Below are 15,475 nucleotides of genomic sequence, written 5' to 3'. Positions count from 1 at the left end.
TTGACAATCTGTTTAAGTTGCGTAAATCTCCGCCAATGAAGTCTGTGCAACAAATTTGCACACATGTACATACGTACAGTGCGCGACTAGGTCTATTGTATGGACTCGCATTTAAGTCGTGTGTCTATCGAACAGTCTCGAAACTATTCCCACTTCCATCTGCATCTGCATCTACATCCCAATCTGTCTACACACCAATTTCTCGCTGAGTGTTGTATGCCTGCCTCGTGCTTGTGTACTAAAACTTGTCGAAATTTTATTCAATTTAGGTGCACTTAGGCGACGATTGTGCACCAAGATATGACGCAGAAGTTGAACTAGTCCACAGCTGATCCACCTCCATATCCCCTGTCCATCATCGCAGCATTCAAATGCTCGGTAATAGATACGTATTACGTATACGTGTTGTCGGCAGGGTGTATTGTGCAGGAAGATGCAATTCTCACCCACTTATCCAGCCCAGACTGGTCTATTTATAGCTCTTTAATGGGTCACTGTAGGTTAAGTTATATTTAACCCAATCCAGGGGTGACAGTGGACAGTGGATAGACCAGAATTTCAAGTGCGGAAACTGCAGCTGCCCCTTAGAGATCACCATTAAATCACAGGACTCAGCAATACGGTTGGTATACCTTTTAAATTCCCTGTTTTAGAAATCGGTTCGAGTGTGTGGATTCTTCTTTAAGACATAGTTCGAATTCAGCTATTTTATTGTTCATTAATGGCCATATTTGAATGTTAATGTGTTAACGGTGTGATCTGGCTGAACCAGACCTGCCACGGAATTGTTTGGTTACACCCTGCTGTGTGTGTCTTTTGGGCAGAAACGGGCTTTTTGGCAACTCCAGATGAATTATGGTGTCGGGCGATATGTGGCTGCTGTTTTGCATGTCCTCATCCAACCCAAGGGATGCTGTTGTCCTTGCTGCCCAAATTGAAAATTTAAAAATTGCTTATTGCAAATTTGTTGCCGCAATCGCTTGGCCAAAACTGCGCGAAGCGGACAGAACAGGAGTAACGGCAGAGAAGAATAGCGAAATAGCGTTACATGTCCTTTGCTCTTTTGAACTTCCGCTTGCCATTTGGGCGTAGTGCACGTGCCGGACAACGGACAACGGAGCTCTGCCCGTTGTCCACCCGCTGGCTGATGCTGATGCTGTTGCTGCTCCCGTTTCCTGTGCGAGAATTTAGCAATATATTTTTCTTATTTCGTTTGACGTCCCTCGTATCTGGCGAACTGCAACTGCCAGAGCACTGGCCACTGGGGCTGGCAATGGCAATGGCATTGGCAATATCGAGAGCAACACCGACGCTAAGGGAAAAGGAAAGCAGAAAACTTTTGCATATTTCGTACTTTATGCTTGAAATATTTATGATCTCATGCAATTTGTGGCTTACTTCTTGGTCTTGGCATGGCAACTGTCTGTGCTGCTGTCCTGTCCTGTTCTGTCCTGTGATGGTGTGGTCTGGTCTGGTCTGGTTGGTTGGTTCTCCGGTTGGCCACAGGACCACATCTAGCGACGTGTCTGCCAATCTGTGAAATATGCTGCTAATGCACTTATTGCCATCGTTCTATTGAATTTATGTCGAAATCGTCTCAGACTTGTGGCCTCTGCATTTGATAGCACCACCCCCCACGCAGCCCCCCTACTCAACCTCTTCCGTTTCCTCTTTTCACACTAATTTGAAGAAAACTTTTCTGAAGAAGACGAAGACGAAGAAAACTAACCAGGCACTCAGCCTAATTGTGCATCCGTTTGGGGGGCCCCCACTTAACAGCCTGACCACCAATCCCAGAGCAATCAAATATTTACGAGTATCTCCCGCTCGATGTGGTGCTAATCCATGTTATCAAATAATTTCTTTAGAAATATTTGGAGCTAAAAAGGGGACCAGAAATGTCCCCTGCTGAATCCAATGTGGCACAAAAAAACTGTAATGCACTTTGAGCGAACTGCGGGACACCCGGACGTGGGCAGATTAATTGCCCATCCATTGGATTTTGTCGGTTCTGCTCTGGCCCCCATGGATATTCTTGCTACAGCAATGCACTCGTATATGCCCATTGGAGACAGGCAGAGAGACAGACAGATTCAAGGGGACTCCCTGTCGTTGACACGGCTGGCTGTGGAAAAAATCTGTTGCCTAATTTATGGCGAAACGAAACGAAACGAAAAGAAGTCCCCAGAGTGCATTTGAAGAGTGTCGAAGAGCAGCACTGGAGAAGTTAAAGGCCACCGAATAGGGGTCGATCAGGGCGTGTTTGGTCTCCACGATTTGTTTCACATTTGCCTACCAATCGACTTGGATCCAGGCTCCAGCGTCCAGTGGACAAGATGTGGCCTTTGCTTGGTGAATTTCGAGATTTGGTGTTTGCCCACAAGTGTCTAATCAATTGGAAAAGGCTGTGGGCTCCATGAGCACCGAATCGGGATATATGCACAATTTTGTAGCAACCGGAATTTGGCAAACAAATTTTGTGCTTAAGCCATTTTTACACATTTTTCCCACATACTTAAACAACACACTATCAAACATTGACCATCTCACTGCCCCTCCACTGTTGGCTCCGTCTGCTGGCAGCTGCAGATCCTGCGGCTGCTCCTGCAACTGCATGCACATCCGTTAAGGAAATTACCAAACAAGCCGCGCATCCGGCAGATATGCGCCTGCAGTGATGCAAGGCAAGCCATTTCCAGACATCATTGTCTCCATCCCCTTACGTGTGCTCTGCCTCTGCCTCTGCCCCGTCCTAGTCCACAACTTCCCACACATATTCGTACGATAGGGAGAGCATCAAAATGAAGTGAAATTAATGAAATGCCCCGAAGCATGCCAACAGCTATCCATAGATACCAGGAAAGTAAAAGATAATTAAAAATCGGTTGGAAATAATTGCTCGGGGTTCTATGGATCGAAAATATCTGTCTGTTTTACATTAGTAGAGTAAGAATTTTGTAGAATATAACGCAAAGTTTCCCATAGAAATAAGTTATTATACTTTAGGGTCAAGACTTGGAATCGAAATATGGATTGTGGGTTCAGTAGTCCCTCTAAGCGTTCAATTAACATCAGATCAAACAGTGGTAGATCCGTGCTAATATTTGCCCATGTCTCCTCGTCGTTTTCGTTATTTTAATCATAATTTCAAACGCACTCAACTGCAGCTGGCAGAAGGCTGGAGGCACAGGTACATAAGTCCGCACTTGGCCCTCTTCGGCAATATACGAGTAACCCATCCACGTTTCTACTTTTTACTTTGCAAACTCATCAAAGTTAAGTTGCCTATGCCCGGGCAGTGCGGCTGGAGGATGGTGGTTGGGGATTGGTGTGGAGTGGCAGTATCTTAAGCTGCCACAACGGCACTTCAACGGGAAAGTTGCCGGCAAATATACGTACAAGTATGAGAATTCTATGTATATAAATGATATATTTTCGTTGAGCAAGAGGAAGGAGAATGTATCTCATAGATGCTGGCAATAGCTTGTTCCCTTCCGAATTTGTTTGCCTTGCTGAATTTTCATTTCAATTTCGTTGCAGTTTTATTTAATCTCACTTGAGGTGCAACGACGAATGCATTCGAGTGCCTGCCTCTTTGTGGGCTAGGATTAGGGTTGGGGTGCAGACTGAAGTGCATTCTGGCTATTTGTATTGCCAAGGTACTGCCACATTCTCATTTTTGTCCTTTACCCAATCTCTTAGTTGGTTCGTGCTGAAATTGAATGTGAATAGTTCGAATATTTCCCTCATTTTTTTCATTGTTAATTGATTCAATTGATGATTGCCTCTTATTAAATTATGTTTTAACGACTCTTATTGGAATGATGTCCTGTTAGATGCTGTCAGATACTGTCTTTTATATCCAAACCATATCTCCATTGGTCCTTAATCCACAGGAATATCATCCACTGTGCAGAGACTGCTGCATTGCTGACACCTTTCCTTTTTCTGGGAATTTTTGGCGAGTGCAGTGCCATTGTTAGCTTCGCAACCCAACGATGACTATACAATGACAAAAGTTTAGCAAACAAAACTGTTTTTCCCGCTGGTTCTTCGAGCACCTTTTTCTTTGCATATTTGTTTTGCAAACTTTTCGATTGCTTGGCTAAAATGTTCACACAAATGGAGAGATGCACACAGAGGGATAATGGGCGGAGGTCGTACTCGATATCCGCATACATATATTCACACATAGTATATGTACATATATGTACATATGTATGTATGTATATGCTCGCTTCTCTTTTGTCCGATTTTCTAGCTGGTCGCTTTTGCCTGTTGCAATTTGTTCCCAATTGATTTCCAAACACTTTGAATTTATTGGTTTTCAAAAAGTTTGCGAAAGTTTATTGTTTCCGCTAATTTCTTTTGTCCAGCCAGGGCTTGAGCAGAAATATTTAGTTGCCAGCCATGAGATGCCGTGTGGGATGGACCCACTCTTCAGCCACAAAGTTGCACCGGAAATGAAAGAAGCCATCGAATTGAAGCACTTTCTGTGGTGCCGAGTACAAGCGAGTGTGTGGCCAGGGAATGTGCTTCATCGTTGGCCTAAGTATATGGACTTAATGGATTTAATTTTGCTGAAAATAATTGGTGGGTTTTTCGACTGAGAATACTGTTTCCTAAAATGTATAATAAAGGTAAAGGAAGCATTTAGATATGTGAATTGGTGAATGGTTCTAGGCAGAGCACGGGAGACCGTTCTCTTCTTTGCTCCTCATGTAATGTTTCCATCAACTAAATGTAGGACTAAGTTTCCGTTAATTCGATTTGTTCTATTCTAGATGGTGGGTAGGTCTGGCAACGCATGCCCTCGAACAGCTGCTTCCCTCTGACAATGTCCTGTGCGCATGTCCTTGGAGCTGTGGTGCTCAGCTGGTGCCGCATTGTTTTCCTGCTGCTTTTGCCGAGTGTTAAATATTTTGGACTTTTTTCGGGAAATCGGTGTAGGCCATTATTTGTATAAAAAGTTATTGGCCAAAGAAATTGTTAAGTGCATATCGAAATCGGTTGCCAGGGTAAAGTGAAACGAAAATTTGTCCTGGCAGCGCAGGTTAAGTGCCGAGTGGAATGCTGTACAAAGGTGATGAAAGTTGAAGTGTGCATCTGCCGGAAGATCACCTGGGGAGCAATGTACATAAATCATCGCATAGAGATCAATCCGAACCACCAATAGAGTAATTATAATAATCAAATGGGATTGTGTCCCGTGCTTTCATGGTGAATCGTTTCGGGCAAAGCCTTGCACAGATTTTTATTGATTTTTCACTTCTAATTGGCCAACGAGGAAAAGTTCGAGTACCAAGAGAGCGCACCACTCTCTCTGTCTCTCTGTCTGTCTCTGGATTTCCCTCGCTCTCAGAGGCTTTTCTTTTTGGACTTTTGTTTTGCTCCGCTTATCCGTTAAACATATGAGAATCATTTCCCAGCTTATTTACGAAAATTGAAATGGAAATAAAATAAAATAAAATGACAAACAAATTAATAAATAAATATAAATACCGAATCATCAATCGCTTATCGCCATCATAAAGTGCACAGAGAAAATAAATATCTATAAAATCGTAAAATTGAAATTAAAAATAAAATAAACTGTTGTCTGAAAGCTGTAACTAATACCCCTGCTCCCTGCACTCCAATATAATATGCTGAATAGCCGGAGCCCCCCTCAGTACAAGCAGCAGGCAAGGGGGGGCTCCGTTAGCTCCGCCAGCTCCACCAGCTCCGTAAACACCTCGGGCTCTACGGCCTCCTTGCTGGGCCATTATCAAACAACCTACGAACATCAAGGACACTCACACGCCTGCTATCAGCATCATCAGCAACAGCAACAGCAGCAGCAGCAGCAGCAAGCCCAGCGACAGCAACAGAATCAGCAGCAGCATCATCATCACAGTGGCCGCACCTCACTGACACCCACAATGAAGCGGGGCAAGAAGCAGTGGGGCACCAGGGAGCGATCCGGCATGAGTTTCCTCATTGTCATTACCTTCTTTGCCGTCTTCGGGCTGATCATCTTGACCGAGGTGAGTGAGCTCTAGATTAACATATGATCGTATGTATAGGACTCTTGATTTTAAAATATTTATCCGCTAGCGAACTCGTTTCTTTTCCGACCACTAACTGCTAGTCGACTAATGGTTTTAATCTCCCGATACCCCATTTTTATAGGACTGATATCGTGTAGTTATATATTTATAATCCAACAGCTTTCCGCCTGCTATGCAGCTATGCAACTTAAATATTATCAAATGGGAGGAAAAGTGTAAAATTAACTTAAATTTAATATTCAGCTGAGGGCTTCATTATGTGAGTGAGGGTGGGGGAGTTTGGGAGCTGAGGAAATTAACTTGAAATTCAAATTTTTAGCCACAGTAAACATTTCCATATTGCATATTCTGTGCCTTTGTCTCCGTTTCGTTGCAGGTCTTCATGATCGACGACCGCATGCACAGCGGCACACGGCAGGTCGGTGGCGGTGGCGGCCTGCTCGGACGAATGGGCGACTCGATGCCCGATTATGATAATGTTAAGGTAAGTTTTTCTATGCAAATCTGCTATGGCTGCAAAAGCCTGCACTTGTTCAGCAGTTAAGCAGTGAAGGCTGTGGGAACACAAAAGATGTTTTTGCCGGAATATGCCAATTCTGGCGCATATTTTTTAGCTGGCTGGCCGGGCAAAGGGATTTGCATTTTTAATACGAATCTATGGGTGCCACAATTAGCACTTCAACCGCTTCGGTATGGCCCTTAAATTTGCGCATATTTTGCCGCCCAGAGGACAAAACTTTATGGAATGGCAACTGAGATGAGAACATCGCAATGTCTTATCTATGATTCTCTCTCCACCCAACGCAGGTAGCGTGAGTGCAATAATGTTCCATAATGGATGAGGCAGAAGGGGGAGTACAGGCGATAATGAGCATAGAAAAGGTATACATACACACGTATCAATTAAATGTGATGCTTTTCTATGCAATTCTCATGTGTCGTACATATCTATATGTACATATATTGTATATAAGAAAATATTAATTTTTGGTAATTAAATGAATTAAGCGAGTAAGCTATACTTTTATCCACCTGTCTATCAATCTACATACATTTATTACTATCTTTATATTTATTTGTATTATTAAATGGTATTTCCAGTAGTTAATTGACATGGAATTGACACCTCTAAGCCAAATAAATGTGCTGCTGTTATACTTTCAAATGTACATACATACATGTGTACATACATTAAATTACACAAAAACCTTATCGAAATTGTATCGAAGTGCTTCTCGCCGAATGCGCAGCGTTCTTTGCCATTCTTTGCATCAAAGGAAATGAATTATTTTTCCCTTGGATTTTTTTTTCATTTGCAGGAAGACTACGATCTACTGGATGACAGCATTCTGAGTGATAATAAGTTAGGTTTTGTACAGCTTCGTGACAATAAACTAAAAATTCAAGGTAAGTAGAAGCCAAAGTATCCGCATCCGCATCCGCACAGCATCCCTGCCTGCCTTCCCAAAGCAATCATTGACACAATGGCCCGGTCGAAATCGTTCAGCGAGCATAATGCAATTTGAGGAGCATTCGATTGCAAAGGAGATGAGATGAGATGACAAAAGGGGCCATTACGTATACGCCGCATGTCTCATGCATTTCGCAATTTTCACAGAAGCCGCAGGCGCCGATGGTCAACGCTCGGCCGGCATGCTGCTCAATGGCGCCAGAGTTGGAGCTGCAGCTGGACATGGACCTGGACCTGGACCTGGCGGCGGCACTGGAGTGGGTGCATTTGGTGTGAATGTCCCGCTTATACCCTGGGGCCAGATGCTGCCCGACAAGGTGGAGGAGACGCTGCCCCACTTTCCATTTGGCACGGCGCCCAGCGATGGTGCCTGGCAAATTGTCAACGGCACCCGCTTCAAGTTCTTTGTGTACTCCGCCTACTTTGATCGGCGCGAGGGAGCACGTCTGGTGCGCATTGTCGGTGCCACAAAGACACGTGGTCCAGAACGTGTCTGGTGCCGATTCTGGTTCGGTCCGCCCCCCGCCAACGGCACTGAGCCAGGGGCATCCGCATCCCGTGCCAAATATAACTCAGCCACAGTGATGGCCCGCGTCAAGGTGAGTCCAAGACGTTTCCTCTAAAAGTCCTCATATACAGGGTTCCTGGCAACTCAAAGAAGCTAACAAAGAGGCTGAAATTAATTTTAAATCTTACCAGAAACGGTCTAAAACTAATTTAAGATTAATAGAATGAAAAACGGTTTTGTTTTAATTTATGAAAAGTCTAAATTTATTTGGCATTGAAACATTGAATCGCAGATCATACGTGAGAACTGGAACCTGAAGTACAGCGCCTGCTTCATCCTCTGCCCGGTGCGAGCCCCACCCCTGGATGCACCACGGTATGTGAGCGTCGTGTCCCGGCTTCGGGCGCCGCCTGGCAATCTGCTTACACTTCGCAACACTGATCAGGATCGGGACTTTCCACCGCATCAGCGTAATGCGAGCGGCACTGGCGACAGCAAAAGGGGAAATGTGCCGCCTCGGGCGCCGCCCAGCGGCGATAATATACCCGACCGCATAGCCGTCTGCGTGAAGCCTTTCCATTTTAACTACGACAAGGCGCTGTATCTGATGGAGTACCTGGAGTTCTACGCCCTGCTCGGAGTCTCGCACTTCACCTTCTACAATCACACTCTGGGACCGCACGCCTCCTGCGTATTGCAGAGCTATCAGCAGGGCCTGGTGCCTGGGAACCTGACCGCCTTCGATATGGAGCCGGCGAGCCTGGCGAACAATGCCACGCCAAAAGTGTTCAAATCGCTGCACTACCAACGGCCCACGGTCAGCATTCTGCCGTGGAATCTGCGCATGCGCAGTCAGAAGGAGATCCGCACCGAAGGCCTGTTCGCGGCCCTCAACGACTGCCTCTACCGCACCATGTACCGATACAAGTATCTGGCTCTCGTGGATCTGGATGAGTTTATTGTGCCGCGCTACTCGGACACCCTCAACGAGCTCATTGGGTGAGTTGGCACGCACCCAAATTGTTGTCGCCGTCTGTTCTCATCGCTGTTGCCGATTCCTTTCAGCTCCCTGAATCAACGCTTTCGCAACCGCAACACCGGAGCCTATTCCTTCCAAAATGCCTTCTACTACCTTCAGTTCACCGACGATCCGCTGGCCAGTTCCGGAATCGTGGGAGGCAATGAACAGCTCGCCAATGTACGGGCATCGCTGGTAACCCAACGCAAGACGCGCAGGTTAGTAATCCCCTGAGGAGTACGAAGAATCAGAGTTGTGTTTATTTGTGTGTGTTCCACAGGCGCTTTAAGCTGCATCCACAAAAGCAACGATCCAAGTACATCTGCAAGCCAGAGGCCGTGGTCGAGGCGGGCAATCATTTTGTGTGGGAGTTCTCACCAGGCCAGGTATCCCTCAATGTGCCCCCCAAGGAGGCCATTTTGCAGCATTATCGTGTAAGTTCAATCAAATGAGTATGTATATTCTCCCCCATTTGATTTAAATATCGGTATGTTCTTCGCTTGAATTTAAGGTGTGCGAGTTCGGTGGCAATGACTGCATTAAAGCCCCATCCGTGGTAGATCGTACGACCTCCAAGTATGTGAACCGCCTGGTGCAGCGGGTGGAGACCGTGTACCGCCATCTGCGTCAGCGCTGCGATCTGCCAGCACTGCCAACGATGCCACAGCCCAGACCCAAAGAGGCCGATGCACAGCCCGAGATGCAGCCCAACGAGAAGCCAAAGGCACTGCATCAGATACTGCATCAGGCCCGGGCTCAAGAGAGCGCAACAACGAAGCCAAGCAAGGCCCCACCCGCGGGATCCACAACCAGAACCACAACGACTACAACGACAAAAAGGACGACGACAACAACGACAACGAAGAGAGCGGAAGTGAGGAAAGAGAAACCGATCCCAGAGCCAGTGCCAGTGCCAATCTCGACGAGCAGCACAACAGGGACCACGGCAGCGGCACCCCTGAAGCAACCGCATCACCAGTCGTCCAATGTGCGCAAGAAACGAAAGCTGATCGTATTCGAAGTCAACGATTTTGGGTTGCCCGTGGCCAGGGTGGAGTATCAATGAGTGAGGGACTGCACTGGCAACATTTAACCGCAGTCCGTGCTTTCGTTTCTGTGCCAATGGGTGGAGTCTGGGAGTCCATTTTGGTTGTGCTTCAGTGCGGTTGTCTGACCACATTTATCCATTGCCAACATGCTCAATAACGCAATCAACATCGACCCCCTTCTGAAAGATGTTTTGCTCACCTTAAAAAGAAAAGGAAATCCGCTTCAGAATTAAGTTCAACCAAAGCAATGGCTTTAAAGGTGGAAATTATATATAGATAAATATATACAACGTACCCCGTATATACATACACATACCAGTCCCTATATGTACAATGAATCGTACAATTTGATGTAAGCTGTATTTTACATAGAAGCTTGATAGAAGACTCCAATCCACATATACTGAGAACTAATTGGTAAGCACTAAGATAAATTTCATTTGGTTGTATTATGGATAGACATGATATTAGAAGCAACTCCAACTCCCATCCCCACGTTTCATTACTCTGGGCACAATGAACAACTTGCAACTTATGAACCTTATGAAACGAAAATCAACAAACAACAAATAACAATGAGACTTTATGTTGTCTAATACTTTGGTGAAATATTTTGGTGATTTTGGTACTACTAATGCAAAATTATTCCTATGCTAAATTCAGATAATTCCTAAAGAGAAATACATAAGATCTTAACCATTAATTCGTGCTAAGCGAGTACTAGTGCACAAAACTACTTATACTTAGATATAGATACGAGTATGAACAGAATATGAACTCCCTATGAACTGTTAGTTGTACGAGTAGGAAGGCATTTTAGTTGCAAGCCGATATGGGGGATACTTCCTCTGAGCTAAGCTAAGCGCATAGACTCTGAGTCGATGGGTTGATGATAGTTTAGGCCACTTTTGCTAATCCCTAGTCTAGTGCTATCCATAATCAAATTAGGTAAGGCAAACTACACAACTGAAACGAATTTTCAATGCTTCGAACTTTATGGTACACCTCGGTTTGTTTGGCTTAGGCGCGCAGTGACATCTATGAGTATAAGATACTAAATGAACGAATTCCACAACTAATTATAAAAAATACAGTGTATCTAGTTGTTAAGTAAATAAATTAAAAAAACCCCAATAACTAGTGGGTATTATGTATTCGATTACCATAACGTAAATAAACAGAAATACAACAAGGCAATCTGAGTTTGTCCCCAAGGGGATGTTACGTATACGCAATATAAGTTGCAAGTAAAGGAAATTATTATGGCTGATGTATAAAAGTAGTGGCGCCTCGGTGGCTATTTCTCGAACTAAATCCCCAAGATTTTATAGCAAATATAAGCAGAGTTACTGTTAGAACAGTTATTTTGTAGCTAAAACTTTATGAACACGATACTTGATATAGCACTTTTAACACCGTTACATGGCGCTATATTCATTCGAAACATTTAACTATAAAAAGGAGAAATAATATGAGTATATCCGAAGGTCGAAAATTACTTTTAGGGGAACCCAAGAATTCATTCTGCAATTAAATCTATAAAAAGGAGAAATGCTCTGAGTGTACATACCTATCTGACTTGAGTTGAGTGCATTTTCCGTTTTTATGCGTCCATAACAACTGTTTCAATTAGCTTCTTTTATAGTTAAAAGTATTATGAGAATTATTTGACTTGATTCAATATTGTCGTCGTCTGGCCAATCAGTAAACACATTTTATAATCAGAAGAGTAACAATATACGAAGCTAGAGTTATAGGCACCACACAATGAACACATGTGGCAACACAGTTGCATTTGCAAATATTAATAGGAAAATAATTAAATAAATAAGTTGAAAATTAAGTGCATTATGAGTACAGTCCCAGGATTGCTGAGCAATAAATTGCTGGCTGCCTCCCAATACACACAGCCATACTCCAGTAGAACTCCAAAAAGCTCCCGGCCAGATTCAAGCGACGACGATGCTAAAAAGATACCGGAAATGTAACAGGAAACAAAATGACTTAATGGTCGCGATTGGCGAAATGGCCGAGCTGACTCCTGACTCTTGACTCCCGACCATCGACCACCATCGCCCACCATCCCCACTGCCTGACTCCTGGTTCAATGGCGTCACTGAATTTGCACTTAAAAAGGCGATGCACGTTGCGCTTGGGTCAGCGCAAAAATTGCACATTTCGTGTCCAGTGGCAAGGCGGCCAATGCCAAATGACATCATAATTGCAATTAAATTGAATGCGTAAGCAGACCACACAAAAATGTGTGGATCCTTTGATGAAGTTAATCGCTAGCTGACACTGCCATACCATCGTTATTCTTACGTTTAGCTGCAGGTGTGGGACATGTCTTTTGATCGTTCTTGTGCCTGCATGAAGAGGTATCACTTGTTATATGTATTTGGCTTCTGCTTTAAATGTGGGACCATTTTTGTTTGATATACTTTCTCCTTGTAATGGTTATATTCGAATAAAACAGAAATCAGCTGGAGAATACATTTAAGCATGAAAAAACTTCAGCAAAATGTATTGCATTGAAAGTGATTTTTATTATTTTGCAGCTATACCCCACACCAGCTAATATTTACACGTAGTTATGTAGTGGTTGTTATCACTTCGGTGGAAGTGTCATCTTCGGAGGAAGAGCTCTCGTCGGAGGAAGAGCTCTCATCGGAGGAAGAGCTGTCTTCGGAAGAAGAGCTCTTATCGGAGGAAGATTCCTGATAGCGCTCAATGATCTCCTCCAGCTGGCGCAGCACACTGGGCTTTTCAAGAGCATATTCGGCCACGGTCTGGCCTACACAGTTACTGGCATCGAGACCCACGCCCAGTAGTTGCAAGCCCTGCAGCTTTAGGCTGAGTAGTGCTTTGGGTGCATCCCTTAGCTGGTTGAGGGCCTTATTGATGCCCCTGCGGCATGAGATGCTTCCGGAAGTGCGCTTCAGGCAGATATTGATTTGTCCAACCAGATCGTTGGTGGCGTTTTGGAACTGAGTGATGGTTTCGTGGACCTTCTGCTCGTACTGGCCCTGGCGAGCTTGCAACTCCTCCAGGCAGCTGTGCAGATAGGCCGTATAGCGATTCTGCAACTCGTTGATGATGTCCTCGGCCTCGGCGTTGCCACTACCGTTGGTCTGCTCATCGACGCGCTCCAGCTGTTCGGCTGCCCAGTCGTTCCACTGCTCCTTGATTTCCCCGGCATACTTCTGCCTCTGCTCTTCCAGCTGCTCGTTAATTTCGGCAATTGAGGCCTCCAGCTCTACGGCCGAGGCATTGAGTCTTTCGAGAGTTTTCAGGGCCTGTTGCAGGGCGTTGCGCCTAACTCGGTCGGACACCTTCCGTATACCACCACGCAGATTCTGCAGCGCAGCCTGCACGTTCGAGGAGAAGCCTGAGAGCGTATCAGCGACTGCCTTGTGGAGAGCTTGGGCGAGCTGTTCTCCAAAATTGGCAGCATCCTGGGCGAACTGACTGGTGGAGTTCTTCAGGCTATCCAAGAAGTCCTCAGCAATGGCCGATCCATTCTTCCCGACACCAATGATACCGTCGACGATGTGCTGGCTCGCATTCCCCAATTGGTCCCACAGCCCCTCAAGGAGGAATGGCTCCGGCTTGGCCAGAACACATCCAGCGCTGACGGTTAGGACGAGCAAGAGTAGCGTTGTCTTGTTCAAATGCATCTTCTCGATCGACTGTTGGCCAAATGAAACTCTCTTACCGACAGTTCTCCGACATTTTATACCATTTCTGGGAGCTTGGTCAATGGGATTGCCGTCTACTAATTCAATATTGGATTAAAGATTACATCTATTTAATTAGTTTAAATCTATTTAGTTAGTTAATATTTGAGCAGCTGCTTGCCCATGCTGACGTGCAACGCGTGAAAGTGCATGCGGGTTGGCTAATGATATAACGGATATATATCATATCAAATCAGACATATATAGATGAGTATGAATGGAGTTTTTGAGTGATTCTTTCGTATATATACATATATGGGACACATTTGAGATCCACAATAATCGAATGGACTAATTTTAATTGCTGTAATTTTTAAATTGAATAAGCAAATTATTCGATAACGCGAATTGCGAGCTGACCAACTGCTTTGATGCGGGTTCAGCACACATTCCTTTATGTATCAACACACACACACGCACACACACACCCACATATCCTTCGGTGACAAAGGCAAAGGTTAAACTTTGCTTTAATTTTGAAATTTATATGCCTGCAAAACAAAGGGAACGACGCGGGGGCGACCATCAACGTCATGTTTACGCTCGGGTTGTACCCTTTTGTGCTGAACTTTATGCATAACTAACCGAAAGCAGAGTGGGCGAAAGAACGTGGGAGAGGGAGAGGGAGAGGGAGAGGAAGGTGGCCTTTTGGGGCAGGTGGAGAAGGACAGGTATAATGATTGTCTGCTTTTATTATGACTTTAATTGTCGCTTGACAAACGTCGACACACACACAGAGGCGAAGAACGTTTAAGAAGAAGAGAGAGAGAGAGAGAGAGAGATAGATGCAAAGATAGAGCGAGAGCGAGAGAGGTGGCAAGGCCTTGAGCGACATGCAGTATATACATTTTATTAGTCTGCTGTTAGTTTTGTTTAATTATGCTGTCATTAACTTTGTCACACAGATACGCTGGCGCACACAGATACCCATACACACACAAACACACGCATGACCGTATAACAAAAGCTTACATGTCTAAACGCAATTATTGCCGGAGCGGAGGAGGCCAACAAAGAGCTCCGCTCTGCGAGTGGACAAGGAACGACAAACGTGGGGCAGCACCAGCACCAGCAGCAGCAGCACCGACCATAAGTCGACTGTGCCAGATGGTCCTGCCTTGTCCCTGTCCCTGTCCCTGCCCCTGCCACCCACAGCACTCTCTGTCTGTCTACCTCCTCGCACCCTGTGCAGACAGCCAAAGCAGACATTTAATTTTGCATTTTCCACTAATTGGCTGGCATACTTGCCACATTCTCGCTTCGCTTAATTAATTTAATTAGAAATATGTTTGGGCACAAAAGAAATTCAAACCTCAAAATCGTTTCCATATTATGCAGCCCAGTGTAGCTTATGATAATTATGTGGCCAGTGCAATTACGTCTACGTGGTTGAGCGGTGGCTGGGTATGCACGGGACAGCCAGAGCCCGTAACTTGCTCATTTGGTGGCTCATCATCGGTTTCATTCAAAGGCGGCTGCCAGCGGTTCATTGAACGATAGGACTTTTATAGATGCTGGCCGTTGAGGCACATTGAATTCCTCACCTGCTTTGGCATGGGCTTAATCAAATATTGAAATTAAAACAGCATCAAATTGAAACTCTCTTCTGGCAACAACTCTCAATAAGAATATAAATGATGTA

General features: G+C 44.9%; 3 protein-coding genes across 5 annotated transcripts; 1 reads left to right on the top strand and 2 right to left on the bottom strand.

Moving 5' to 3' along the window:
• Positions 1-680: 680 nt before the first annotated feature.
• On the bottom strand, positions 681-2,921 carry LOC121403940. Of its 3 annotated transcripts, none has more exons than XM_041592286.1 (3): positions 2,551-2,921; positions 1,399-1,534; positions 681-1,336 (listed from the first exon to the last, which is right to left on the bottom strand). In XM_041592286.1, the coding sequence occupies exons 2-3, from the start codon at positions 1,512-1,514 to the stop codon at positions 1,045-1,047; spliced, it is 408 nt and encodes a 135-aa protein (XP_041448220.1). In that variant the 5' UTR covers positions 1,515-1,534; positions 2,551-2,921; the 3' UTR covers positions 681-1,044. The 3 variants fall into 3 exon arrangements, with proteins under 3 accessions (XP_041448220.1, XP_041448222.1, XP_041448221.1); XM_041592288.1 differs by having other exon boundaries at positions 681-1,312; XM_041592287.1 differs by having other exon boundaries at positions 2,639-2,921.
• Positions 2,922-5,429: 2,508 nt separating this feature from the next.
• On the top strand, positions 5,430-10,576 carry LOC111072476. The gene is made up of 8 exons (XM_022364384.2): positions 5,430-6,026; positions 6,427-6,534; positions 7,370-7,457; positions 7,669-8,120; positions 8,322-9,028; positions 9,095-9,265; positions 9,328-9,481; positions 9,559-10,576. The coding sequence occupies exons 1-8, from the start codon at positions 5,646-5,648 to the stop codon at positions 10,111-10,113; spliced, it is 2,616 nt and encodes an 871-aa protein (XP_022220076.2). The 5' UTR covers positions 5,430-5,645; the 3' UTR covers positions 10,114-10,576.
• Positions 10,577-12,622: 2,046 nt separating this feature from the next.
• On the bottom strand, positions 12,623-13,810 carry LOC111072494. The gene has a single exon (XM_022364408.2). It carries the CDS (start codon positions 13,771-13,773, stop codon positions 12,688-12,690), a length of 1,086 nt encoding a protein of 361 aa, XP_022220100.2. The 5' UTR covers positions 13,774-13,810; the 3' UTR covers positions 12,623-12,687.
• Between the last annotated feature and the right edge of the window lie 1,665 nt (positions 13,811-15,475).

This window comes from Drosophila obscura, unplaced genomic scaffold, assembly GCF_018151105.1.
Source record: "Drosophila obscura isolate BZ-5 IFL unplaced genomic scaffold, ASM1815110v1 contig_179, whole genome shotgun sequence".
In the NCBI taxonomy this organism is placed as follows: domain Eukaryota; kingdom Metazoa; phylum Arthropoda; class Insecta; order Diptera; family Drosophilidae; genus Drosophila; species Drosophila obscura.
This window is presented reverse-complemented; position numbering and strand designations above follow the sequence as displayed.

Bases quoted from the DNA above. Each gene is read 5' to 3' on its own strand.
- LOC121403940 (XM_041592286.1), bottom strand. From the start codon at position 1,514: ATGTGGTCCTGTGGCCAACCGGAGAACCAACCAACCAGACCAGACCAG. The intron at 1,337-1,398 runs GTAAGCCACAAA...AATATGCAAAAG, and splicing joins TGCCATGCCAAGACCAAGAA to TTTTCTGCTTTCCTTTTCCC.
- LOC111072476 (XM_022364384.2), top strand. From the start codon at position 5,646: ATGCTGAATAGCCGGAGCCCCCCTCAGTACAAGCAGCAGGCAAGGGGG. The intron at 6,535-7,369 runs GTAAGTTTTTCT...TTTCATTTGCAG, and splicing joins CCGATTATGATAATGTTAAG to GAAGACTACGATCTACTGGA. The intron at 8,121-8,321 runs GTGAGTCCAAGA...ATTGAATCGCAG, and splicing joins CAGTGATGGCCCGCGTCAAG to ATCATACGTGAGAACTGGAA.
- LOC111072494 (XM_022364408.2), bottom strand. From the start codon at position 13,773: ATGCATTTGAACAAGACAACGCTACTCTTGCTCGTCCTAACCGTCAGC.